This window comes from Schistocerca nitens, chromosome 6, assembly GCF_023898315.1.
Source record: "Schistocerca nitens isolate TAMUIC-IGC-003100 chromosome 6, iqSchNite1.1, whole genome shotgun sequence".
NCBI lineage: Eukaryota > Metazoa > Arthropoda > Insecta > Orthoptera > Acrididae > Schistocerca > Schistocerca nitens.
Genome location: NC_064619.1, coordinates 208,296,462 through 208,323,036, shown reverse-complemented (window position 1 = coordinate 208,323,036; position 26,575 = coordinate 208,296,462). Strand labels below are relative to the sequence as shown.

The 26,575-nt window shown below is 40.4% G+C and overlaps 1 protein-coding gene across 3 annotated transcripts in view; it reads left to right on the top strand.

The window, feature by feature from the left end:
* The window catches only part of LOC126262906 (V-type proton ATPase 116 kDa subunit a 1-like), a 253,157-nt gene that overhangs the window by 145,996 nt on the left and 80,586 nt on the right, over positions 1-26,575 (top strand). For all 3 annotated transcript variants that reach the window (XM_049959811.1, XM_049959812.1, XM_049959810.1), the window contains exons 10-11: positions 11,743-11,976; positions 25,255-25,367. In XM_049959811.1, the coding sequence (XP_049815768.1) occupies positions 11,743-11,976; positions 25,255-25,367 (347 nt within the window). The remainder of the gene's footprint in view (positions 1-11,742; positions 11,977-25,254; positions 25,368-26,575) is intronic.

Below are 26,575 nucleotides of genomic sequence, written 5' to 3'. Positions count from 1 at the left end.
TGGCCAGAATAATGTGATGCCCATTTGCTTTCAATGCAGGTGTGATCATGTATGCACCACAGGCAAATACTCACGAACCCTTGTATGATCAAATGTGACGCTCATGGCAAAAACGGAAAAACTGATGTTCATCAAATATGATGCACATGGCGATGAAAGTGCTAGGCCCTGAACTGCTGCAAGAGACTCAGAAATTCTGCAGGGATCCATTTGACGACTTCATTAAACTTTTTTTTTTAGAAGAGTGAATGTAAGAAAGTCAAGTTTAATTTATAGAAGTTTCAGTGTAAATGTGAAGAATTCACTATTAGAAAGAAGTAAGAAAGGATAATGCTAGGTACTTTGTTGAGAAAACAATGTTCCCTTCATTCGTAAGTCATTCTCCCTAACAGACCATGCAATCTACTATAGGCTAACCTTAAGTTCAAGTTGTTCACTGTGCCCCTCGGAGGCTCAGCATTCATTTCCTGAGTGCGGGCTTGTCGCCTCCAGGTTTCATGAGCTGGGGACTAGTAAGTGCTGCCAGCCCTCTGTCACCATAAGCTTTGGGCAGGCTTCAGCGACCACTGTGCGGTGCAGCAGTGGAATGTTGTGTATTTTGGAGAACAGGGGTTTTGGCTTCACTTCCTGGACTGTGAGGAAGGTACGCATCCCTATAAAAAACCCTCAACCTCAAGGTGTGCTACTTGCTGATGAGGTGAATGGCTGTTGAGGTAAAACAATCTCTAGCGGGCAACCTCTAGGGCACCTACCACCTCCCAGTTGCATAAGGCTTGCCCAAGCATGCAGGGCTCTGCCTGTGTTGATGTTTGTTTCCCTAGTGCCTTAAGGGATCCCTATGGAATGGTCCCATCAAACTACTACTCATGACAGGCTGGGTGTACCATCAGGCAGTACTTACACACACTCATTAAAGATAGCTTGGTTGGTCAGTTCTCCCAAAAAGAAGTCTCAGAATCATACTAAGAGGGTATTAGTGAGCCATAACACTTTCTTTGTAATCAAGCAAACTGGGGGAACTTTTGAGAAGGACTCCTCTTTGTATATTCACAAGGAATTGGAAGGTATCGCTGGGCCTCAAAAAAGTGGAACTGCTAATTCAAACTAAATATCCAAGCTCCTGGGATGCAAGGCCTTAGGTGACTACCTAGTCGAGGCTGAGTTGCATAACACCCTTAACTTTAGTGGTTACCTGTTCCTATATGATAGAGGTGGACCCCACAGAGCTACATGAAGAATGGAAAAATGTGGGCATCACGGAAGTGCAGAACTATATGAAGAGAGTCAATGGCAAATTGGAAAAATCAGCAACATAATGTTCAGTCGTTCAGTGCTGCAGAATTATGTGAACATATCCTTGCAGGCTGTACCTATCTTCAGGTTTGCCCATTTGTTCCTAACCCAGTCTGATGCTACAAATGTCAAAGATTTGGCCATACCACTATGGTGTGTAATGGGAGGGCTACATGTTGCAATAGTGGAGGCTCAGCTCACGAATCAGGCAATTCTTGTACACTTCCTCCAAAATGTGTAAACTGCTCTGGGGATCACCCAGTGTGGAGCAGAAAGTGTGAGGTTTACAGCGAGGAAAAGAAAATTCAGCGAGTTGTAAGTCAAAGGCGCATAGCCTATGGTAAAGCTAAAAAAGCTTTCAAAGCTATGCAACCTCCTGGTTTTGCTACTTCTTTCACATCAGCCCTTAAGATGCTAATCGCTGAGGGTGATGCCTCCACACAAACTCAGATCACAGATTGAAGTATGAACACATGTCATTGTCAATGTACCTGTACTAAGGCATCCCTGCAACCCAAACAACTACCTCCTCCCATTAATAAAGAAAAGCATCCTTCAAAAAGTAGTTCCAAGTCCAAGAAAGTGGTAGTTAAACCTTCGGATCGGCAAGCTCTTTCCCTCTCTAAGGGGACTATGCTTTTGGGGTTACGGACTTCCAGTCAAAGGACATGGGGAGCTGGGAACAGTCTAACTTTCTCCCTGACGTCCCTGGTACATCACCACCTCCAAGGGAGACAGACAAAAACAACCTTTGTTAAACAATGGCTTCCGCAGGGACTTCTGTGTTGCAGTGGAATTTAAATGATTATCACTCACATTTGAAAGTATTACAGCTCCTGGTCTAGGAGAAACCATTCTGCATCTGCATACAAGAAATACATCTTAAAGTCACCGACACACCTGCATTACGGGGTCACCACCCATGCAGAAAGCATGATACTACTGGAGACAGGGCTAAAGGTGGAGTGGCTGTTTTCATTGATAACAGATGCCACTTCTCTCCTGTCCCTCTTACCCTGACCATGCAAGCAATTGCTATGAAAGTCCTCATACCTTTTATGTCACAGTGTTTTCTTTGTACCTTCCACCTAATGACGCTTAGGATGTAGACACACTGGCAGAACTCTTCCAGGCACTCCCATGCCCATTTCCAATTGTGGAGGACTTCAATGCACACAATGTGCTGTAGGGCTCAACTATCACTTGCTCCAGGGGTCAGATGATCAAGCTACTTGTCCATTCTGAGAATATCTGTCTTTTGAATGACACACTTTTCCACAGCTACAGAGCCTTCTTCAGCCATTGACTTTTGTTTTTGTACCACGGCTATCGCTGACTCAGTTCAGTGGGAAGTGGCTACAGATTTACAATCTAGTGTCCACTTCCCAGTGTGGATCCATCTGCTGACTAAGACTGTGGCTGACAGGAGACCACGCAGGTGGATGATACAAAGGGCAAATTGGTTGCAGTACAGTCGACAGGCTATTTTTGAGCAAAAGGACTGTGCACAGGAGACGGTGGCCCATATCACTTGTGAGATCCAACAAATTTCTGGCAAGGGCAGTACGTGTCCCCTTATGGCCTTGTCAAGTAATGGGGTCTTGGTGGACATTCCAGAAGACATGACACAGGTTTTAGTTGAACACTTCTTTGCACCCACTAAGTCATCCAGCCAACTCCTACTTTTCAGGTGTTCTGTAGGACTGTGGGGATGAGGAAGCTCAGTTTCTTCTTGCATAATGAGGAAGTCTACAATATTCCACTCTCCATGTGGGAACTGGAATCAGCTTTGTCTACAGCCAGAGACACTGCTCCAGGACCTGATGAGATCCATTATTCCATGCTTCATTATCTGGGCCCTGAAGCAAAAGGACAGCTCCTCTCTTGTTTCAATCAGATCTGGTCTGGTTTGATGGGCAGTACCCCATGGCTTGGGAGGAGGCTGGAAACCTGAGCCAGGACAACTGGTTTTCAGTTCTCACAAGTGAAGACTACATGTGTTGCTTTTAACTGTGCTCTTCAAAGTTTTACCCAACCATTGCTCACAATGGGGGATAACATTTTACGTTTTCAAGAAACTGTGCACTTTTTGGGTTTATTATTTGACTCGAAATTAACTTGGCTCCCATACCTGAAAGACCTATGAACAAAGGCCTTCCAGTCATTGAATATTTTGAAATGACTTAGTGGAAAAACATGGGGAGCTGACAGGTCCTGCCTCCTGCAGTTTTATAGGACATTTGCTTGATCACATTTAGATTATGGCAGCACAGTATATGGGTCAGTCCGTACTTCCTACCTGAAAATTTTAGATGCTGTCCACCATGAAGGCATTCGGATATCCACTGGAGACTTTCAGACCAGCCCAGTTCCAAGTGTGTGTGTAGAGGTCGATGAACCACCACTCTGGATTCGGCAAAAATCTCAGTGTCATCTCAGTCATAGGGATTTAGTTCAGTGGTCCAACCCATCTTTGAATGGCTGTTCAGGAGCTGGCCTCATGTGACCAAGTCATTTGGGATATATGCTATAGACTGTCTCAGGCGTCTGGATCTATCAGGCATCAAAACACATAGCCAGCGACGGAACACATTGCCGCCTTGGCATTTTCAGAGTCCCAAAGTGATTTTAAGCTTGACACAATACAAGAAAACTTGTACTCCAGATTATGTTTTTACAACTTTGTTCTTGTCCATTTTAAATACATACCACAGTTTGATCATTGTTTATATAGATGGATCCCAGCAAGAGAATGTCCTTGGTTGTTCTGCTGTTTTACCTGATAGGGTTTTTAAAGCGCTCCTTCCAGAACAATTTACAAATTATGATGCGGATTTATATGGCATTCTGATGCACTGGAGAGGGTTCACAAAAATCACTGTACAAAGTTTATTGTCTCTTCTGATTTGCTTAGTGCACTGCAAGCACTTCACCAAATGTGTCTAGTAGACCAGCTGATTCAACTCATCCATGACTCCTTACAGTGGCTCCAACATCGTGGCTAGGAGGTGATCATTTGCTGGGTATCTGGCCACATCAGGATACAGGGAAATGACATGACCAACAAAGCTGTCAACGTAGCATGTCAGGACGGTGCTGTCCATCAACATCCCATCCCATTGCATGCTATCATCTCATTTTCCGACAGGTGCATCAAGCATCAACGGGAGACTGAATGGTTGCAGGTGACAGAAAACAAACAGTGGTCACTCAAATCGAACACAAAGGCATGGCAGACTTCATGTCAGCCCCACTCCTGGAAGGAGGTTCTGCTTACCAGACTGCGCATTGGACATAGCCCTTTAACACATGGCTTCCTCCTCCAGTGGGAGGATCCACCACTCTGTGAAGTTAGCGGCGTGCCACTTTCAGTTCAGCATATTTTGGCAATTTGTGTCCTATATACTGATATTAGGGCAGCCCTCAATCTCGATGGAGATCTGCCCACCATCCTCGCAGATACTGATTCCAGTGTTACGAGGGTGGTGAAATTTTGTGAACTGTCTTCCTCATCCCTAAATTGCTGGGGAAGGGAGGCAGACTTAAATACATTATAAACAGCTCCACGTGTGGGGACAGCCTATGTCCCCACCCATGAGATTAGCATGCTGACTTTTCGTCAGGGCACTGATGACCACAATATCAAGTGTCCCTCACCTGAGATCATCACATCACTATGCTCACTGTGCACATATTATTATATTCAAATAACATATAGTGTAGTAAAACATCTTTTGTCAAAAGTATTATTTTATAGCAATAATAGAAATTGGATGAAGTTTAGAACCAAGACAATCACTTCTCAGTGTAGTGCAGTGTCATGTGGTGTTGCAATTGCATGTTTATATCACAGCATCAAATATTTCCACATCAGCCAGCAGAGGTGCTGTTTTGTAATGGCATTGTGCTTATTCTTTGGATGATAAAGTTTGAGAATTGTTCTTGTACAAGAGTGTCATGTTTTGTATGCCAGGCACCTTGATTACAACATGCATGGTAATTGATTGGAAAGCTTCTTATTTATGACTAATCAGGCACTGGTTACCCTAATGCAATTTGAGCACACAATAACACTGGAAGTACAAGACATTTATGCTAGGCATGGAGGGTTAGGTCATCGGAAAGCAATTCGGTGGAGCTCCACGATTTGCAGCAGTCGGGGAGACCATCCATGCTTGTTACACCTGACATGTTGCTGTGAGCTGATGTTTGGGGCATTAAAGGATGCCAGTCATGGAAGACACTCTGAAGACAATGATGAGGTGATTCACATAGGAAGCATTGGCTCTGGCCACCAGGACAAGGACTGGTACCGGCAGGGCATACACGCCCTTGTTTCACACTGGAGGAAGGCCATTGAATGGGATGGAGATTATGTGGAAAAATAAGGTGTGTAGATAAAACACCATGTAATTCACACTATGTTCAATAAAGAATTGTTGAAGGAAAAAAATTCCGGTGCCTTTCTTTCTGGGCAACTGTCATAACATGATGGAATAATTAACTGAGCCTGTACCTCAGTCTCTCAGCTCACTGTATCCTTACCATCCTTCTACATCTGCATCTTCATTCATACTCTGGAAACCACCACGGGGTGCATGGCAGAGGGTATGTCCCATTGTACCAGTTATTAGGGTTTCTTCCCTTTCCATTCTGTATGGAGCACAGGAAGAGCAATTGTTTGAATACCTCTGTGCATGCACTATTCTAATCTTATCCTAATGATCCCTATGTGAGCTATATGCAGGGGGTTGTGATATATTCCTTGAGTCATCATTTACAGCCAGTTTTTGAAACTTTGTTAACAGACTTTCTTTGGATAGTTTACGTTTATCTTCAAGAGTCTTCCAGTTCTGTTTCTTCAGTATCTCTTTGGCACTCTGCCATGGATCAAACAAATCTGTGACCATTCATGCTGCCCCTCTCTGCATGTGTTCAATATCCCCTGTTAATCCTATTTGGTATGGCTCCCACACACTTGAGCAATATTCTAGAACCAGTTGCACTAGTGATTTGTAAGAATCTCCTATGTAGACTGGTTGCACTTTCCCAGCAATCTACCACTAAACTGAAGTCTACCACTTGCTCTACTCCCAATTGAGGCTAAGTGATCATTCCATTTCATATCTCTACGGAGCATTACACCTAGATATTTGTATGAGTCGGCCAATTTCAGTAGTGACTCATTGATAATATAGTCATACGATACTATGTTTTTTCGTTTTGTGAAGTGCACAATTTTACGTTTTTGGAAATTTAAAGTAAGTTGCCAATCTCTGCAACACTTTAAAATATTATCAAGATCTGACTGAATATTTATGCAGCTTCTTTCAAACAGTACTTCATCGTAGACAACTCATCAACTGCAGAAAGTCTGAGGTTACTGTTAATATTGTCTGCAAGGTCATTGTTATACCACATGAACAGCAAGGGTCGCAACGCACTTCCCGGGGGCAAACCTGAAGTAATTTGTACATCTGATGATGACTCTCCATCCAAGGCTGTGTCCTCTCTACCAAGAAGTCCTCAATCCAGTCACAAATTTCATTTGATACCCCATGTGATCATACTTTTGACAATAAGCATAGGCATGGTACTGAATCAAATGCTTTTCAGAAATCAAGAAATACTGTGTCTACCTGACTGCCTTGATCAAAGATTTCAGTATGTCATGTCAGAAAAGTGTGGTTGGCCATATAATCCAGCATTGTGGTTCATGCAAGTGGAAGCAAGTTTTCTCTATGTGGGGATTACAGTGGATTTCACCAAATTTGTGATCATGGTAAGCCAGCTGGACCATAAATACACCACGGAAATTGAAGACGGAATCACTGCTCCACCTATGATGGATGCTTATGAGATTAATATCTGGTTTGTAGGGCGTCTGCATTGCAAAAGAAATGAATCAGGCAAAGTTTAGCATGAGAAGATATTGGTGACAAGTGACCATCACAATATTTTTGACACTTTTGGAGTAAGATTGATACTAGTACCGTGCCTTATAGTCTTAATGCGTACATTTTGGAGTGTCACCTGCCATTTCAAGTGAAAGCTATTATAGCAGGTCCAACTGATGTAGTCTTGGGTGCAGTGGCTGAATTAGCTGATAAAATATTCAATGCAATAATGCCTACACTGGTAAGTGCAGTGACAGCATCAGGTAGCAACATGTCATTGTCCGTGGTTACACAATTTGATTGCGATGTTCTAGCAGCCAAGGCTGACTTTATCAACTACATCTGCAATGTCTGGGACAAGTAAAACGTCTATCTATTGGCAGCACAAAAGATCTGGAAACAAAGTGCTTAAATATACTATGCCTTGCACCACCCAAATGCCACTGGCAATCAGATGTAGGCAAGTCAGTCGATTGCCAGGCTGTGTCGCGGCACCTGTTCATAAGTGACTACAAGTCCAGACAAAAATATCTGATGGACACTGGGTTGGATCTATGCATATTTCTGCACATGCAGTTACACAGCAAGTGACCACCAACCACCTTCTGCCTGAACACAAATAATAATGCTAGCATACTAATGTATGGTACACTGTGGATCAAGCTGGATCTCGGATTGCAGTATGACCAGGTGTGGGGCTTTACAATTGTGGAATTGTGGACATGTCAAAATCCATAGTAGGGGTGGCTTTTGTAACCTACTACCAACTGTTAGCAGTCATGGTGAATGCTCAGCTAGTTGACAGTGTCACCAGCTTAACAACCTCAGGTTTCCGACGAACTGCACCAATGCATGTGGCCATGCTGAAGCTTGTATAAGTCATATGCAGTGAGTATTAGGACTTACTGCAGAAATTCCCAGCACTGATGCAACTGCCTGGAACGCTGAGTGAGATATATCACAACACTATGCATTATATTAAAACTACCAATAACCCATCGGTACCCAGCTGACCTTGTCATTTGTCCCCAGACCGTCTGCACATAGAAGAAGCTAAGTTTGACAGCATGCTTCAGGTAGGTATTATGTGCCCATTGAACATTCCTTGGTTGTCCCCACGTCACTTAGTGCCTAATATGTGTGGTGCATGGCATCCATGCAGGAGTTATTGAGCCATCAATGCCAGAAATGTGCTGGACTGATACCCTTTACCCTTACTACGAGACTATAACTATGTGTTAAGTGATGTGACATTCAGTGTGCTAGACTGTGCCAAGGCATACATTCAGACTCCAGCAGCAGAGGCAGACATACCAAAGATGGCCATAATCACTTCATTTGGTTTATTTGAGAGTTGTTTCACAATATCTGGCCTCCAAAACACTGCATGGAGTTGGTAAAAGTTTATAGATGTGGTATTACGAGGTCTCCCCTTTTGGTTTGAGTATCTGAATGATCTCCTGGTTTTCTTAGCCTCACCAAAATAGCACTGTCAGCTTATAACTATGGTGTTTAAACATTTAGAATAGTAAGACATAGTTTTAAACACTGCCAAATGCATCTTTGGTCAGACACAGATTAAATTCCTGGGCCATAAGATCTCATTGTCAGGTTCACTGCCTTTACCTAAGAAATTTAAAGCCATCTTGCAAGTCCCACGATCAAGAAACCTTAAAGAACTGCATATTTCCTGATACTTTTAATTTATATTACCAAGACCTGCCACATGTGGCTGAGTTGCAAGAACCATTAACAGCAGTGCTCACTGTCCCAAAGAGCAAAGGTAAGTGTCAGTTTTGTGGACAGATAACATGATCTCCACTTTCTAGGCAGTCGAGCAGAGCATAGCAGATTATGCACTGCTTGCACACTCTGAGCCGAGTATTAATGGTTGATGAGAGCCAGGTAGAAATTTGTGCCACACTACAGCAACTGTGTGGCAGTGGAGCACAGCCTCTAGCTTTCTTCTCCCTCAAGCTGTCACAAACACAACAGAAATGGAGCACTTACAACAGAGAGCTTCTGGATAGCTATGAAGCCATAAAATACTTCCAACCACAACTAGAATCCAGGGGTTTTACCATTTATACTGATCACAAGCCACTTACATATGCTTTCTGCCAAAACAATATAATTTGTTCATTGTGACAGCACGTTCAATTGGCATACATACCCCAGTTCAGCATGGATGTACGAGACATTTCTGGGATCGACAACATAGTCACCAACTGTCTTTCTCAGGTCAGCAGCATCTCATGTTCAATTTGACTTTACTCAGCTCACCAAAGCACAATAGACTGACCAAGAGCAGTGGAGTCTGCTTAGAGATATGTCATCAATGTTGAAACTTCAATTAATCCATGTTCATGGAGTTGACATAAAGTTATAGTGTGACATGCCAAATGGTAAACATCAACCTTTGCTACCTACCATATTCTGAAGAGGAGCATCTGACAGCCTACATAATCTGTGTCATCTTGGAGCTTTGACCAACAACTCACTCAGTCTCAAACTGACTCATGTGGCCAGGTTTTCACAAAGACTGCAGAGTGTGCACATAAATGTGCATTAAATGTCAGGACAGCAAGGTCAACTGGCATGTCCACACATCAATCATTGACTTTCCGTATATGACTGTTCACTTGACACACAGCCATATTGACATGGGAGGCTCATTACTGCCATCAAATGGCCAACAATACTTACTAACAATGATCAACTGATTCACCCACTGGCTAGAAGCAGTGCTGGTAGATAACATTCTAGCAGAGACTTTAGATTCCACCTTCGTTTCCATCTGATGTCACATTTTAGCTCTTCACTACATGTCTGAGAAGACTGTAGATTCCGATTCAAGTCCAAACTGTTCACCTAGCTTATTAAATTCTGCAACACAGTGCATCATAGAACCACAAGCTACCATCTGGCGGGTAATGGGATGATAGAATGCTGGCACCATTCTCTGAAGGCTGCCCTAATGTGCCACCGTACAGGTTGGACCACTGCCCTGCCAATGGTTTTACTTGGCCTGTGGAGTACCTACAAAACCAGATTTAGACACTACAACAGCCAAGTTGATATATAGTGAAATATAACGATCACCAGGAGAGATTATGAATGCACATTCACTACAAGCGCCCGGCCATGTCAGTTAATTTATTGAGAGGGCAAGTTTCCTGCATTTGTGCTCGGCAAACATCAAGACATGGCATGGCTTCCAGCTATGTACATCAGAACCTAGACAAGTGTAAGTACATCATGATTCATTCTGATGGTGTTAAACATGCACTGCAACCATGGTACACAGGGCCACACAGGATCATACAATGGGAAGCACATGTTATCAACATACTTGTTAACAACAGGCCCACTACTGTCTCCCTTGACCGAGTGAAACCTGCATATGTGTTACAAGAAGAGCCACTTACTACTGTACTATAATGCTGGCCTATACCAGTACCAGCAGAAACAACAGCAATGGTATCTTCACCAGGTAGCACAAATAGAGCTCCTGAACATAAAACAAGATCAGTTCAACATGTCCACTTTCCAGGATGCTTCTAAAAGGATAATCCACTTCCCCTGGAGGGGGCTGATGTAAAAGCCAAGACCACTGCTTCTGTGTAGTGCACCATCATCTGGTATTGTGAGGGTGTACTTACATCATGCTGTCAAATATTTTGGCACCAGCCACCAGAGGTGCTGTGTTCTGCAACAGCGTTATGCTTATTCTTTGGCTGAATATTGTACCTTCCTTGTAACAAATAGTTACTTTGTTACATGCTGGAGACTAGTTAATGCTTTTAGGGATAACGTTACCATAAGGTGGAATTTCTTGAAGTTGTATTCTTCAATGACAAACACTTCCTTCCTGTATATAATTGAATAAAGTTTGAGAATTGCTCTCATATAAGAGTGTGCCATTTTGTGTGGCAGGCATCATGTTTACAACATGGCAGGTAATTGATCAGATATCTTCTGATTGATGGCTAATCTGACAGAGCAGTATATCTTACCATGGCCCTGGGAGTGTTCATTTGGGCATCTATGTGATTGTGTGTACTTTTGCTAGAAAAAGAGCTAGTGCTCAAAAACTACTGTGGATGTGTTTTGTGTCACATGTTCCTGTGCTTTGCACATCAATCCATTTATTGATTTATAGCCCAGTTATAGGACTTAAAAATATTAGCAAAGGTATTGAGTATTTTTTGTGCTCAAGTCAGAGGGCCCAGTAAGACCTACATGAGGGCTGTGCTGGCTTTTTAAGGGCCTTTTCCTGGTATATATCTTCTTCTTCTTTTGCAGAAATAGAAAGTCACAGCCTTACATCAAATGACCACATTTGCTCCCTTGTTTTGTTTCTTCATATTTAATTACAATATCTTGGGAAATACAAATCATATTAGTCATACATCTGATCATAAGGCAGCTGAAAGCTGCTTCAGAAAGTGTGGATATAATTCCTGTTATTCAGTGTTTGTTTTTCTTGGTGAAGTAATGTATTATAGTTCAAAAACAGACTTCAGTTCAGTAATTAATCTTCTTTTTTCAGATTTGGGGCATCTTCTTCGCTGGACGTTACATTATAGTTTTAATGGGAATATTTTCTGTTTATACTGGACTAATATACAATGATATTTTCTCAAAGTCAATTAACATCTTTGGTAGCAATTGGAAAGTCTCCTATAATAGTTCAACTCTCAGATCAAATAATGAACTTCAGCTCAATCCAGCAACAGATTATGGTGATAACATATATCCCTTAGGCATGGATCCAGCTTGGCAGGTGAGGTATTACACAACTTACATGCTTTATATGTGTACAATGCTGATGGTTTCTAAAGGAGTTACCAGAATTTAACAATGTTGCTGTTGTTGCCACTCCTAGTAAAAATAGAGTAATTGATAAAAAATTTAGAGTTTTGAGTTGGACTACAGATTTCTGATTACCATATGCTGAAACAGAAATAAATACAAAATATGATAAAAGATCATGCAAAGGTCTTCCTCTGTAAGAAGACTGTCATTAAGAATTGGAATAATGATACAGATGCTCTTATACAGTGTCACAAAATATAAAGTTTATTTTTGAAATTTCTGTTGTGAAAATAAGCCATCAAATATCAAAATTGCTTATAGATTTTTCCCAAAATTAGTGTTGTAATTCATGGTGCCAGCACATCTGAACAGCCAGCATCTCTGGCTACTTCAGAGAGAACTTTGAATTAGTTTCCTCTATAACTAATGAAATTTCCTTGATGGGCATAGTTGGATGCTGCTCACTTGACTTCCTGTGGGCAACTGAGGATACTGTTGAGAGACAAATACTGTCTCTAGTTTTAAAAGCTGATGTTAACTGTCAGAGGGTGCCTTGTTAACTAAATGGTTCTCCTCCACCTTTAGTAGAGCATGGGACATAGTAAGTCAGAAGCTCAATTTGCTACACGACTGTAATACCATTAAATTTTTAATTTAGGTTAGAGTGACTTACTCCTCTTTTTTCTGACTGCATATGCAGTCAGGTAAACACTATATTGCTAGCACCAAAAAGTATCACTTTGATTAGTACATGCAGTAATCTTTAAAGTTAATGGTGTATACAGTAACTAACCCATTACTGTGGAAATGGTGGTGGATTTTAAAAGCATGATTTGCATTTAATTAAAAAAACTGAAATAAAAACTTAAAAAAGATATATAAAATATATTTTCATCATAATAAAAAAATGTTGAGTGACAGACAAGTGGAACAAAAAGACTGCTAAACATGCAAGCTTTTGACCAGAAGACCTTCTTCTGAAATAGAAAAGGAAGAAGTTCTTCTGGCAAAAAGCTTACATGTTTAGTAGCCTTTTTGTTGTGTCTGTCTGCGACTCAGCATCTCCATTATATGGTGAGTAGCAATCTACCCTTTTCATCATATTGTCTTTATTTCATCTTGGATTTTCCATTGTTAGAAAAATAATAGGTGGCCATATCATGGGACAAAACTTGTGGTAGGCTGTAATGCATAATTGTTGTTAAAATGTGCTATCTCCAGTATACTACACCTGAAGGGTATTAAAGGAAAAGAATTAAATGCAGTATGGGTGAAGAATATCAATTCTTATATTTCAGCTCTATTTTTGGAGAGAAAATTCTTTTTAAATGCATTCAAAAATTATTTAACTAAATTTCTCATAGTTCCATAGAATGATTTCTACAACCTTAAAAATATACGTAAAATTCGGTTTTAAAGCAAGATTCCTAACCAAACTGATTCTTGTTTCAAAGGCTATCATAATATCTATAAGGTGTAAAACTTTGCTTCTGCTGTTTGCCGATAGGTGGTGACAACGTTAAGTAGCGGTCATAAGAAAAAGATCGCAGACTTCAGGCAATTAGCTTGCACCTCATTCAACATAACCTCATTCAAAAATTAGTCCATGTGTGTCTGCATCATAAAGTTGTTCTTGATTGAAAATGTCAGTTTAGGAGTCTAATTCTTGTCATTTGCGGGAGGTGTTACTGTTTTGTTTCAATATGAAGAAAACAGCAGCTGAGTCTCATCAAATGCTCTCATGTACATATGATAAGGGCGCTATTAGTGAAAGAACATGTCATGAGCAGTTTCAACACTTCAAGAATGGTGATTTTAACATCATAGACCAACATAGTGGTGGAAGAGAGAATGTTTTCGTAGATGCAGAATTGGAGACATTTTTGAGTGAAGACTCGTGTCAGACTCAAGAAGAATTGGCACAATTAGTGGGAGTGACACAGCAAGCCATTTCAAAACATCTCAAGGCTATGGGCATGATTCAGAAAGAAGGAACATGGGTTCCGTGTGAGCTGAAACCAAGAGACATTGAACTGTGTTTGTGTGTTTGTGAAGAGTTGCTTCAGAGACAAAAACGGAAGCAATTTCTGCATCGCATTGTGACTGGGGACAAAAATGGGTTCATTATGATAACCCTAAGTGCAAAAAATCCTGGGGATATCCCGGCCATGCTTCCACGTTGACGGCCAAACCGAATATTCACGGCTCCAAGATCATGCTCTGCATTTGGTGGGACCAGCTCAGTGTCGTGTACTATGAGGTGTTAAAACCAAGTGAAACAATCCCAGGTGCTCGTTATTGAATGCAATTAATGAGTTGAGCAGAGCATTAAAGGACAAACGGCCACAATACAACAAGAGGCACTATAAAGTGATTTTGCAGTGTGACATTGCTTGACCCCACATTGCAAAAGAGGTCAAAATGTATTTGGAAACATTAAAATGGGAAGTCCTACCCCATCCGACATATTATCCAGACATTGCTCCCTCTGACTATTACCTGTTTAGATCAATGGTGCATGGCCTGGCTGACCAACACTTCCGATCTCATGAAGAAGTCACAAATTGGATAGATTCGTGGATGACTTCAAAAGATGAACAATTTTTTCGATACGGGATTCGTACACTGCCCAAAAGAGGGGAGAAAGCCAGCAATGAAAAATACTTTGAATACATGTGTAACCAATTTGTTTCATTAAAACCTCAAAATACTTTGAATACATGTGTAACCAATTTATTTCATTAAAGCCTCAAATGTTGGTGAAAAATGGCAGAAGCAAAGTTGTACACCTTGTAATAAAATACAAATGCAATTTTCCAAAGATCATATGAAGTATTGCGGACAGTCCCAAGTAAAGACACTGGAGTGTATGTCAGAAAACAACGCTGAAGAAGGGAAAATAATGATGAAAAAAATAAAATGGATGATGTGAAGTAATATGGTGAAATTTGATCAAACGTGGTAGCAGAAGAGGTTAGTGCATATACTAAGACTGGCCACAAGTAGCTCTGATGTAACACTGTGCCATTAACTTGTTTCTAGCTTGAGTTGAATCATTGCTTCTGGCTTCATTTTATTCATTATTGTAATCTGTTAAATACAGAGATTTACATTTGAGCACTTTGTACAATAAGTTTGTATAGCAATTTGCAAGCATATTTCACCGTTCATCATGTCACACATGTCATGATTATAGATTTGACAGTAATTTATTATGATGATTTTTACTTGCTTGGATTATAATGATCTAGTGAACATTGTTTTGCAAGTATTTGGAACACAGTCTTGACAATTAAGGACACAGCAGTATCACATGTTGAGAGATATAAGAAAAGGAACATTGCCAATGTCTCAGAGAACTTCCTGATGTTGGCACATTCTTGAATAGCTACTAAAATCTGCTGCTCTAATCATTTAGAAGGTTCTGTTTAAAGGTTTTAGTTATTTTTAGTGTGATTACAGTTTTAGAATACACTGATGAGACAAAACATTATGACCACTGTCCACCATGATGTTGAATGCATTTGATGTAATGACAGAAGAATGTGAGCAGAGCAGACACAGCCAGAGGCTCAGCCTAGCAGAGATATGGGCTGAAAATGGGGAAATCCATTAAGATACATGACTTTCACAAAGGGCAAATTATTATTATGTAGAGCCTGTGAATGAGTAACGAAAACAGAAAAGCTGGACAGATGTTCATGTGCTACTGTCATGAGCATCTATGGCTCTGTAAAGTAGGATAGTTGGTGGTCTGTGGTATCTCTTCTGAAAGAGCACAATGCTGGCACACGCACAAGTATTTTGGAGCCCATTGTTCATCGTGCCTTGTTGAACACAGAGCTCTGCAGCAGACCACCCCTATGTGTTCACACATTGACCCAACAACATTGTAAATTACAGTTGCAGTGGGCATGAGATCATCAGGATTCGACAGTGAATCAGTGAAAATGTGTCAGCTCTTCAGATGAGTCACATTTTTGCTACACTAGGTCGATGATTGTCAAATGCCATCATTGAGGTGAATGGTGATTCGAAATATTCAGCATACTCCTTTAGGAGTGGTCGGTTTCCTGACCAATTAAAGTACTCGGTAGTGAAGCCACTTTATAAAAAGGGAGACAGGGATAATGTTGACAATTATAGACCTATTTCTATGCCATCGGTGTTTGCTAAAGTTATCGAGAGGGTTGTATATACAAGGTTACTGCAGCATTTAAATTCACATAATTTGCTGTCAAATGTACAGTTTGGTTTTAGAAATGGCTTAACAACTGAAAATGCTATAGTCTCTTTTCTCTGTGAGGTTTTGGATGGATTAAATAAAAGGTTGCGAACGTTAGGTGTTTTCTTTGATTTAACGAAGGCTTTTGACTGTGTTGACCACAAAATATTACTGCAGAAGTTGGAACATTATGGAGTAAGGGGAGTAGCTTACAATTGGTTCGCCTCCTACTTTAAGAACAGAAAGCAGAAGGTAATCCTCCGCAATATTGAGAGTGGTAATGATGTTCAGTCCCAATGGGGCACTGTTAAATGGGGCGTTCCCCAAGGGTTGGTGCTGGGGCCACCGCTGTTTCTTATTTATATAAATGATATGCCTTCTAATATTACAGGTGATTCAAAAATATTTCTGTTTGCTGATGACACCACCTTGGTAGTGAAGGATCTTGTGTGTAATATTGAAACATTATCAAATAATGTAGTTCATGATATAAGTTCGTGGCTTGTGGATAATAATTTGATGCTAAATCACAGTAAGACTCAGTTTTTACAGTTTCTAACTCACAATTCAACAAGAACTGACATTTTAATCAGGCAGAATGGGCATGTTATAAGCGAGACAGAACAGTTCAAGTTCCTAGGCGTACGGATAGATAGTAAGCTGTTGTGGAAAGCCCATGTTCAGGATCTTGTTCAGAAACTAAATGCCGCTTTATTTACCATTAGAACAGTATCTGAAATAAGTGACATTTCAACACGAAAAGTAGTATACTTCACATATTTTCATACGCTTATGTCATATGGTATTATTTTTTGGGGTAATTCTTCTGATTCAAAAAGGGTATTTTTGGCTCAAAAACGGGCTGTTCGAGCTATGTATGGTGTAAGTTCGAAAACCTCTTGTCGACCCCTATTTAATAGTCTGGGAATTTTGACATTGCCCTCACAGTATGTCTTTTCTTTAATGTCGTTTGTTGTTAGCAATATTAGCTTATTCCCAAGAGTTAGCAGCTTTCACTCAGTTAATACTAGGCAGAAATCAAATCTGCATGTGGAATGCACTTCCTTGACTCTTGTGCAGAAAGGAGTGCAGTATTCTGCTGCATCCATTTTCAATAAGCTACCACAAGAACTCAAAAATCTTAGCAGTAGCCCAAACACTTTTAAGTCTAAACTGAAGAGTTTCCTCATGGCTCACTCCTTCTATTCTGTCGAGGAGCTCTTGGAAGAGCTAAAAAATTAAGCAAATTCCAGTGTTACATTCTTGATTTTCTTTATTTAAACTAACGACTTGTCACCTGAATATGTTTCTTATATTTCATTTCATCTGTTTCTACAATCGTGTTATAATTTCATGTATTGACTCGTTCCATGACCATGGAGACTTCTCCTAAATGTGGTCCCACGGAACAATAAATAAATAAATAAAATAAATAAATAAATAAATGCAGGCTGGTGGGAGCAGTATTATGCTATGCGAGTCATTCTCCTGCACTTGCATGGGACCTGTGATAGTAATCAAAGACATGGTGACAATTCTGAACCACCTGCATCCCTTCATGCTAGATTTCTTCCCCAATGGCGATGTCATCTTTCAGCAATATAATTGTTCATGTCTTTGAACCATGCTGCAGTGGTTTGAGCATTGAGCAGTGTTATAGTGGACTCATGTTGATCACTTGGTGACCAAATTTGCCTGATGTAACTGCTATGGAAGCCATCTGGGTCGCTATTGGGTGCCATAACCACATACACAAATCAGTAGCTTGTTACTTACGTGAATTACATGACCCATGTGTAGACATCTAATGCCACTTACCTCCACAAACCTACCAACAAACTGCTGGATCCCTGATATGCAGACTCACTCATGCGTTTTGTTCCAAAGCTGGATGAACGTGCTATTAAACAGGTGATCATAATGTTTTGGCTCATCAGTGTATAAGTATGTAACTAGAAGTGTGCTTGTTAAGCAGTGAGAAAAGGAAGGTTCCTATATGCATCAATAACTATCAACCAATGGGTGTCCCAGAAAGGGCCTGCAAAATCAATATGAAAGCACTGCCAAGCCACAGTATGAGTCAGCCACGCAAAGAAGCATTGGCGGGGAGCAGAATGATGCTCCACACAAGGGCGACAATTAGCAAGCAAATTCTCAATTTGTTTATCAATGCCGACCCAATTGCAGTGATGACACACTAATTGCTTCATCCGCACTATATCCCAATGACCAGCGTGCAATAAGCAGAGGATTTCCGACTGCAATGAATGAGTTACAACCACACGAGACTGTCATTGTCAGTGCGTAACATAATAACACCGTGGTGTACAGACAAGTTGTGACATTGCGCAAAGTAACATCAAACAAGGGGATCACTAATCTGCCTAGCAAATGGAGGCCATTGAGTATGAATATACTTAAAGAATCTGCAAAGAAGCATCGGCGGCTGTCACGGAAGCAATGCGATGAAAATCCACTGGAAAACCATCAGCTAATTCCTTATCCAGTGAATCAATAAACATGCACGATAATTCGGAAGAATCAAACTCATCATCAGGACTGATAGGTAGATGAGACAAAGCATCGGCATTGCCATGCTGGGCTGTAGGCCAAAACAAAATTTCGTAATTGCAGTTAGACAAAAACAAAGACCAACGTTGCAACTTTTCTGCGGTACGGGCTGGAACTTACTTTGACGGCTGAAACGATGACATCAAACTCTTATGTTCGGTGCCAAATAAAACTTGCAACTGTATAAAAAACTCATGAAACTTTGTCACTCCATAGACAATAGCTAAAGCTTCTTTCTAGATTTGAGAATAGGTTTGCTGGGCAGAGTTGAGCAACTTAGATGCAAAAACAACTGGGCAATCGACAAATGAATGCAGTGTGAGAGATTCAGCTCGATGTCATGAGAAGACACAGCAACAGCCAAAACAATTGGTTTGGAGGGATCAAACAGAATCAAACAGCAATCACTCAACAAAGCAGATTTGAGCTTGTGGAAAGCAGCGTCACATTCTGAAGACCAAACCAAAGGAATGTTCTTACACCTAAGGCAATCCAAAGGCGCTGCAATCTGCACTGCATTTGGTATAAACTGAACATAATATGTAATTTTGCCCAACACAGACTGAAGTTCTTTCAAGTTCCTGGGTGCTGGCATGTCTCTAATTGCACGGAGATGTGACGGTGAGGGGTGGATACCCTGTCTGTTAATCATATGTCCTAAATACTGAATCTCAGTTTGAAAAAAATTGCACTTGTCTCTCTTACACTTGAGTCCTGCCTGCAAAAGCACAGTAAATAAGGCATGAAAATTCTGCAAATGTTCATCAGGGGTGTGATCTGATACCACAATATCATCAAGATAATTGGAACAACCAAGGATAGTGGCACACAACTGCTGCAAGTAAGACTAAAAAATAGCAGGGGCCGAAGCACAACCAAACGGAAGGCAGTGAAGCTTGAACAATCCAAGGTGGGTGTTGACCACAGAATAGCGCTGTGACTTTTCATTGAGCATAATTTGAAAGTATGCATCCCGCAAGTCAATCGTGGAAAAGAATTTTCCCCCACCAAGCTTATCGAAAATGTCTTCAGAACGCAGTAAGGAAAACATAGCGACCACCGTCTGGGGATTGACCATAGACTTAAAGTCAGCACAAATACAGAGACGACTGTTTGGTTTCCTTACATACACACTATAGGCGAAGCCCATTGCGCAGCAGAAACAGGTTCAATGACACCACTGTCTTGCAAATGCTTAAGTTCAGCAACTACGGTGTCGTGCACTGCGTGCGGTACCGGGCGTATGCACTGGAAAATATGCAAGGCATTGTCTTTAACTACAACATGCGCTGCAAAGTCTGTGGCTCAACCAAGGCCATCAGAAAAGAGTTCAGCAAAATCATCGCATAGTGTGGCAATACTGTCTGCATGGTCACTAGCGTTGTGGCAAAGTACATTGCCCTGAATTGTGAGGCCAGAAAGTTTAAATGCGTCCATGCCAAAAATGTTCATAGCATCACTAGAGTGGAGCACATGGAAAGACACTGTTTTCGTCATTGCACTATACATGGCTTGCAAACTACACATTTTGAGCTCTGAGATTTCTTGTCCAGTAAATGCAGTCAGCGTGGAATGTGAACGATGAAGCGGGGGTGAACGAAGCAAGTCATACGTTGATCTGTTGAGTAAAGAAGCAGACACACCAGTGTCCAGCTGCATGTGAACAGAACGTCCACAAATGTTCAAAGTTACAAAAAGTTTCCTCGCATTGCGCTGAATGTGAGAGGAAGTGTCTGGAAAAACTTGTTTATTCACACAATGAGCTGTAGAAGTACATAAAGCAGTAAAGCAGAAGGCCTTGAAAAAATGGCACTGATCTCCATAGGCTTATGATGTTAATCATAATCATAGCAGTTTCCGTTGCGGTGACGCCCATACAAGTCGTGCGAATGGTAAACAGGCTGTGAATTAGAGTTTCTCTTACTACACATAGCTTGCCCATGTCCTTTCTTATTACAAAAATAACACTGTGCTTGACGGGATGGGCAGCTGTCCCGTTGATGGGCACAAAAACAGTTCAGACATGATTTCAGTTTCTTAGTGGGTGCCTGGGTGGAAAATCGTTTACTTGCCCATGAAGTGCGTGGTGCGGCGCTCTGTGTTGGGGCCAGGCGGGAGGGCACGTGTTGTGCTGCGCTAACAGTACACACACCCGGGGTCACGTCGAACATGGAAGTAGCCATATCTAATGTATCTTGTCTGTCTAGCAAGTCCACTACTTCCTGCAAAGACGAGTTTTTAAATCTTTAAAGATTTGCTCATGGATGCGGTGGTCCTCCACATTCTGCGTAATAGCATCTCTAATTATGATATCTGCATAAGAGAGTCCATATGAGCAATTAAAGTCACAATCAGATGTTAGTCCCTGAAGGTCTGCTAACCAAGATTTATTGGACTGAGTAGGACCACACCGGAGACGAAAAAATTTGTAGCGTGCAGCTACCACATTTACACTGTCATGGAAGTGGGAGTTCAATGCATCAATCACTTCTGTGTAAGTTTTAGTCTCTGGGTAGGCAGTGGGGAACAATTTTACGAGCACATGGTATGACACTACACCTGCATTGGCAATGAAGAAGGCAAGCCGCTCTGTACCTGGTATGTTGTATGTGGCGAAGTGTGCCTCAAGCTGGGTGATGTATTCTGGCTAGTGTTCAATGTTCAGACTGGAGGCATGAAATGGCGGCACTGTAGGTGTCGTCTGTGGTACAGGTGGGGGTGTCGGAGGCATTGTAGTAGCTGTAGTTTGTAGTGTGACCAGTCCATTTACAGCAGCAAACAGCTGCGTCGTTTGCTGAGCCTGAAACAAGATTGGACAGCCTGTTCCTGTGACGAAGCCATCATTGACACAAAATAATGCCTTATACAACGTAAGAGGAGAAAAAGTGATCCTTGTTGTCATTTCTTTTGTATCCCGCCTGGAAGGCGGCATGTGGGTCTGGTACTGTAATCTGCAAAATAGGCCAAATGGTTCAAAAGGTTCTGAGCACTATGGGACTTAACACCTTAGATCATCAGTCCCCTAGAACTTAGAACTACTTAAACCTAACTAACCTAAGGACATCACACACATACAAGCCTGAGGCAGGATTCGAACCTGCGACCGTGGTGGTCGCGTGTTTCCAGACTGAAGCAATAGGCCAAATGAAGGAGCAGGTGAGGTAAAGCACTTTGGTACTGTGTGTACAGTAAAAGCACATTTATTATAGGCAAAAACAAGTTAATAAGTGGTTACATAACTTTGTGATGGTGAGCACATAGGTGCAAAGCCGTATTCCAGTTGTAAGTAGTACAAAGTCTCAATAGTGAGCCAACACCGTCTAAAGTTCAGATGATGTATCCAGGCCATCTGCTGTTGATGAAATGGGCAGAAAGCAGAGTGGCGCTTGTTGAGCTCCTCAGCATCGACTAGAGGGCGCTGTGGTTGGTTCAGTGCCAACCTACGAGCGTGCACCTACGCTTTGTCATCAGAACTATTGAGACCACATCTACCAATCTTGAGAACAGAATAAAAAATTTGGGGGCATTATTTTTCACCATGCCCTCACAGCACCTACCTTCAAGAGTATGCCAATTGAGATTTTTCAACATTTCCACGATGCTCTCCCATGAGTCAAACAGACCTTCGTCCATTCATGCTGTTCTCCTTTATATATGTTCAATTTGCCCTAGTAGTTCTATTTGGTATGAGTTACACATTCTAAGATAGGATGCACAAAGGATTTGTAAGCAGTCTCATATATAAACAGAATTTTCAAAGTATGCTGCCAATGAACCAAAGTCTACCATTTACTTGCTTACAAATGAGCTTACATTATCATTCCATTTCATGTACCTACAAGTTGTTACACTCAGGTATTTGTGTGAGTTTATTGATCCTAATTGTGAATAACTAATAATGTCTTCTAGGATAAAATGTTTTTCATTTTGTGGAGTACATAATATTACGTTTCTGCACATTGAAAGTAAGTTACCAGTCTTTGCACTACTTAGGAATCTTATTAAAATCTGATTGTGTCTGTGTATGTGCGGATGGATATGTGTGTGTGTGCGAGTGTATACCTGTCCTTTTTCCCCCCTAAGGTTAGTCTTTCCACTCCCGGGATTGGAATGACTCCTTACCCTCTCCCTTAAAACCCACATCCTTTCATCTTTCCCTCTCCTTCCCTCTTTCCTGACGAAGCAATCATTGGTTGCGAAAGCTTGAATTTTGTGTGTATGTATGTGTTTGTGTGTGTATCTATCGACCTGCCAGCGCTTTCGTATGGTAAGTCACATCATCTTTGTTTTTAGATATATTTTTCCCGCGTGGAATGTTTCCCTCTATTATATTCATCTGATTGTATTTCATTAGAAATAATCGCATCATCTACAAAAAGTCTGACATTGCTGTTACTATTGTCTGCCAGGTCACTAATGTACAACATGAACAACAAAGCTCTCAACAACACACTCACATGGGACACACCAGAAGTTAGTTTACTTCTGTTAATTACTCTTATTCAGTATAACATGCTGTCTCCTGTTTACCAAGAAATCCACAATGCAGTCACACATTTTATTTTATGCCTCATGTAATCGTACTTTGGTTAAAAAAAAAAAATGTGTTGTGCTGAGTCAAATGGTTTTCAGAAGTCAATAAAAACTGCACCGACTTAATTTCCTTGATCTGTGTCTTCACTATGTCATGCAACAAATGCACAGATTGGGTTTCATATGATCGGTGAGTTTTCATTGACCATATTCAGGCCCACATCTCATGGTCGTGCGGTAGCGTTCTCGCTTCCCACGCCCGGGTTCCCGGGTTCGATTCCCGGCGGGGTCAGGGATTTTCTCTGCCTCGTGATGGCTCGGTGTTGTGTGCTGTCCTTAGGTTAGTTAGGTTTAAGTAGTTCTAAGTTCTAGGGGACTTATGACCACAGCAGTTGAGTCCCATAGTGCTCAGAGCCATTTTTTTTTAACCATATTCAGGTTTGTTTTCTTATTTACTTGTGTGCATAACCTTTCTTGTTCTGAATTGTCCTCACTATTTTCTTGTGGCTTGCAAAAACTAATAGTGCTCTTCAATAATCTATAGTAGAACTATATTGAAGAAGTTGTTGTGCACAAAACTTGTTCCTTTCACCGATTTCTCACTTTCTGTTTGTGGCTATTGAATATTACTTTTTCAGGTTTTCCAAAAGGGTCAAACTGTCATGTGGAAATTTTAGTGTGCTCAGTTCAGTTTTTCCTTTGTATAGTTTCATGCTATCCCTTTTCAGAGCACCAATTATAAACTGTAAACTAGTTGCGCATTTGTTAATTTTGTCCTTACAGTTATCATTCTCTTTTTTTTTCTTTTCTTCCCTGAAAGGTTCACATTTTTTTGTGGAGGGACAGCCACTTAAATTTTACCCTTACTGCCATCATTAATGTCATGTATTAGTTTACAAAAGTTGAGTTTCAGGTTAAGAACAAAATACTGTATCACAGGCCCTAACAGTTATTAATTTTTGTGTCATTGCAGTGTACAGGATTTTATTAATTGTGTATAATTTACCTGAGAAATTTTTTATGAACAGTTACGTACATGTACAGTGATCTTGAACTAATCTAGACTTAACTTCTGCAGCAATAATCAGGTCATGAAACCATCTTCTTTTGTCAAATAATTTCCTTAGTCAACCAATTTAGGACAAACAAGTTGCATTTACTAATGAAGATAATATCATGCATATGCAATTTATCTGGAAATTGGGGTTTTGGATTTGGAAATTCCCATTGACACTTAATAGAAAGAGATTCATTATATATAAGACTACATCATATAGGGTATAATAGCTGTTTTCCTTTAGTAGCAAGTAGTACACTCATATCATAAAGTGTGGTAATAGTAGTAATATGGTGTTATCAGTTGATATTTCTAGAAGCGCAATATTTAACTTACAAGAAATCAAGAATATACATCAGCACTATATTGGAGGGGAAAATGATACAAGAATAGCCACCACAAAGCTCAAAAAATTAATTCTCCCCTTTTTAAAAAAGTGGCTGACAGGAAATAGGAAAAGGTAGTGAAAAGACATAGATGTGATGAAAACAAAGAAAGATTGAAGTGGTAGATGGTTAGTGAGGTGAAACAAATACTAAGATCCCACTATTATGATGCAGATCATGTTCAGTGACAAATATTACTGGTTACCAGCACAGCCATTTGTTTGTAGTCACAGATTAGGGGGTAGTAATTTCATTGTAGAACTATGATAAAAATTGGTAGGTCAGCTGACAGACAGAATATATACTTGCAGATTAATTACACATTTTATCTCATTGGGAGAGGGGGATGACTGGAGTGTGTCATATCTGGGGAAGTGGTGGGTAATGGTGGAATGAGCGCTTAATCTACACAATCCATGTTTGACAAGTTTGAAAACGATATCATCTGAAGGAATATCCTTTTGCTGTTCTCAGTTGGCTGAAGCAAACAAGATTATGTTCCTGAACTCATTCAAAATGAAGTTATCCATAATATTTGGTTTCTTTCATATGGGATTTGGAGTGACTCTTGGTGTTGTGAACCATATGTAAGTACATTGACATCACTACGTCTTCTCAAATAATTGACTTCCCATAAAAACTTTTTTCAGTACCTATTGTTTCCATATAAAGATGAAATTTTAATACTTTATTAGCTCTACAACAAGAGAGAATTATTTTTTGTAAAGTAGATCTAAACTTAGTCTCTTAGTCTCTTAATTATGCATATGACAGTGTTAATGTGTCTTCAAGACAGAGATACAATGTCTTACATTTTCTTTCTTCTCCCCTTGCTACTTTTGTACACAGCACTATAGTAATTCAACTGCTGCCACAGTAAAAATGTAGAGTTTTGCCTCATCTGAATTAAAATTTTGAAACTTATTTTCTTTGACTGATTTGAGCTGTACCCATACATATAATATATGATAGTAGCACTATTTTTATTGATAATCTCTCATTTTTTTCATTTAATTTCAACCTATTTCCTAAGGTGATTAACTTGATTATAACATACTGCGCTAACTGGCTATTTCATCACAGAAGCAGTAGTTAGAATGGCTTTCTGCCCATTTTCATTCTTTAGGGAAAGGCAAAATTTTTGTGTTTTGAAAAAGACATAATGTAGAAATACATGGTAGTTGTTTGGTACTTAGTGTAGAAATTCACAGTGCACCAGCACTACATGTTGTTTGATATGATGCAGTATGATTAATTGGACAGTGATGTAAGAAAGCAACTATTTGTAAAGCTCGAGGGTAACATATAGGTAGGTCTGAAATTTGGGCACAGAAATGTTCACTGTGAACACCATTTCTCTGCTGATGACTTCATCTTGGGTTACTAGTTGAGCCAAGTTCGATGTTTTAAATTTTACTTGGATAACAATGATGAAACTACTTGAAACATTGTTCTAAAACATTGATATTACTCAGCCAATAAATCTAAAAGATTACATTGGTCAAATGTGGTGAGCTTGCATACCTGTCCAGCATTTTATGCTGTGAATAAAATGCAAAAGAGAAAATACTCATCTTCAAGAACAAACACTGGAGGCACTTCTGCCTATCACAGTAGACTGATATTTCATCACTTGCAGATAAACAGCAATGGAAAATTGGTAAAGTTAACAAAAGTTTGAATTATTTCCATTAATTTGAATTTTTGTGTTACCTCTGCCTCTCACAATCATATTTTCTTGGCCACAACTCTCTTGTATCTCTTCTTTCTAACTACCTGGTGAGACAGTGAATAC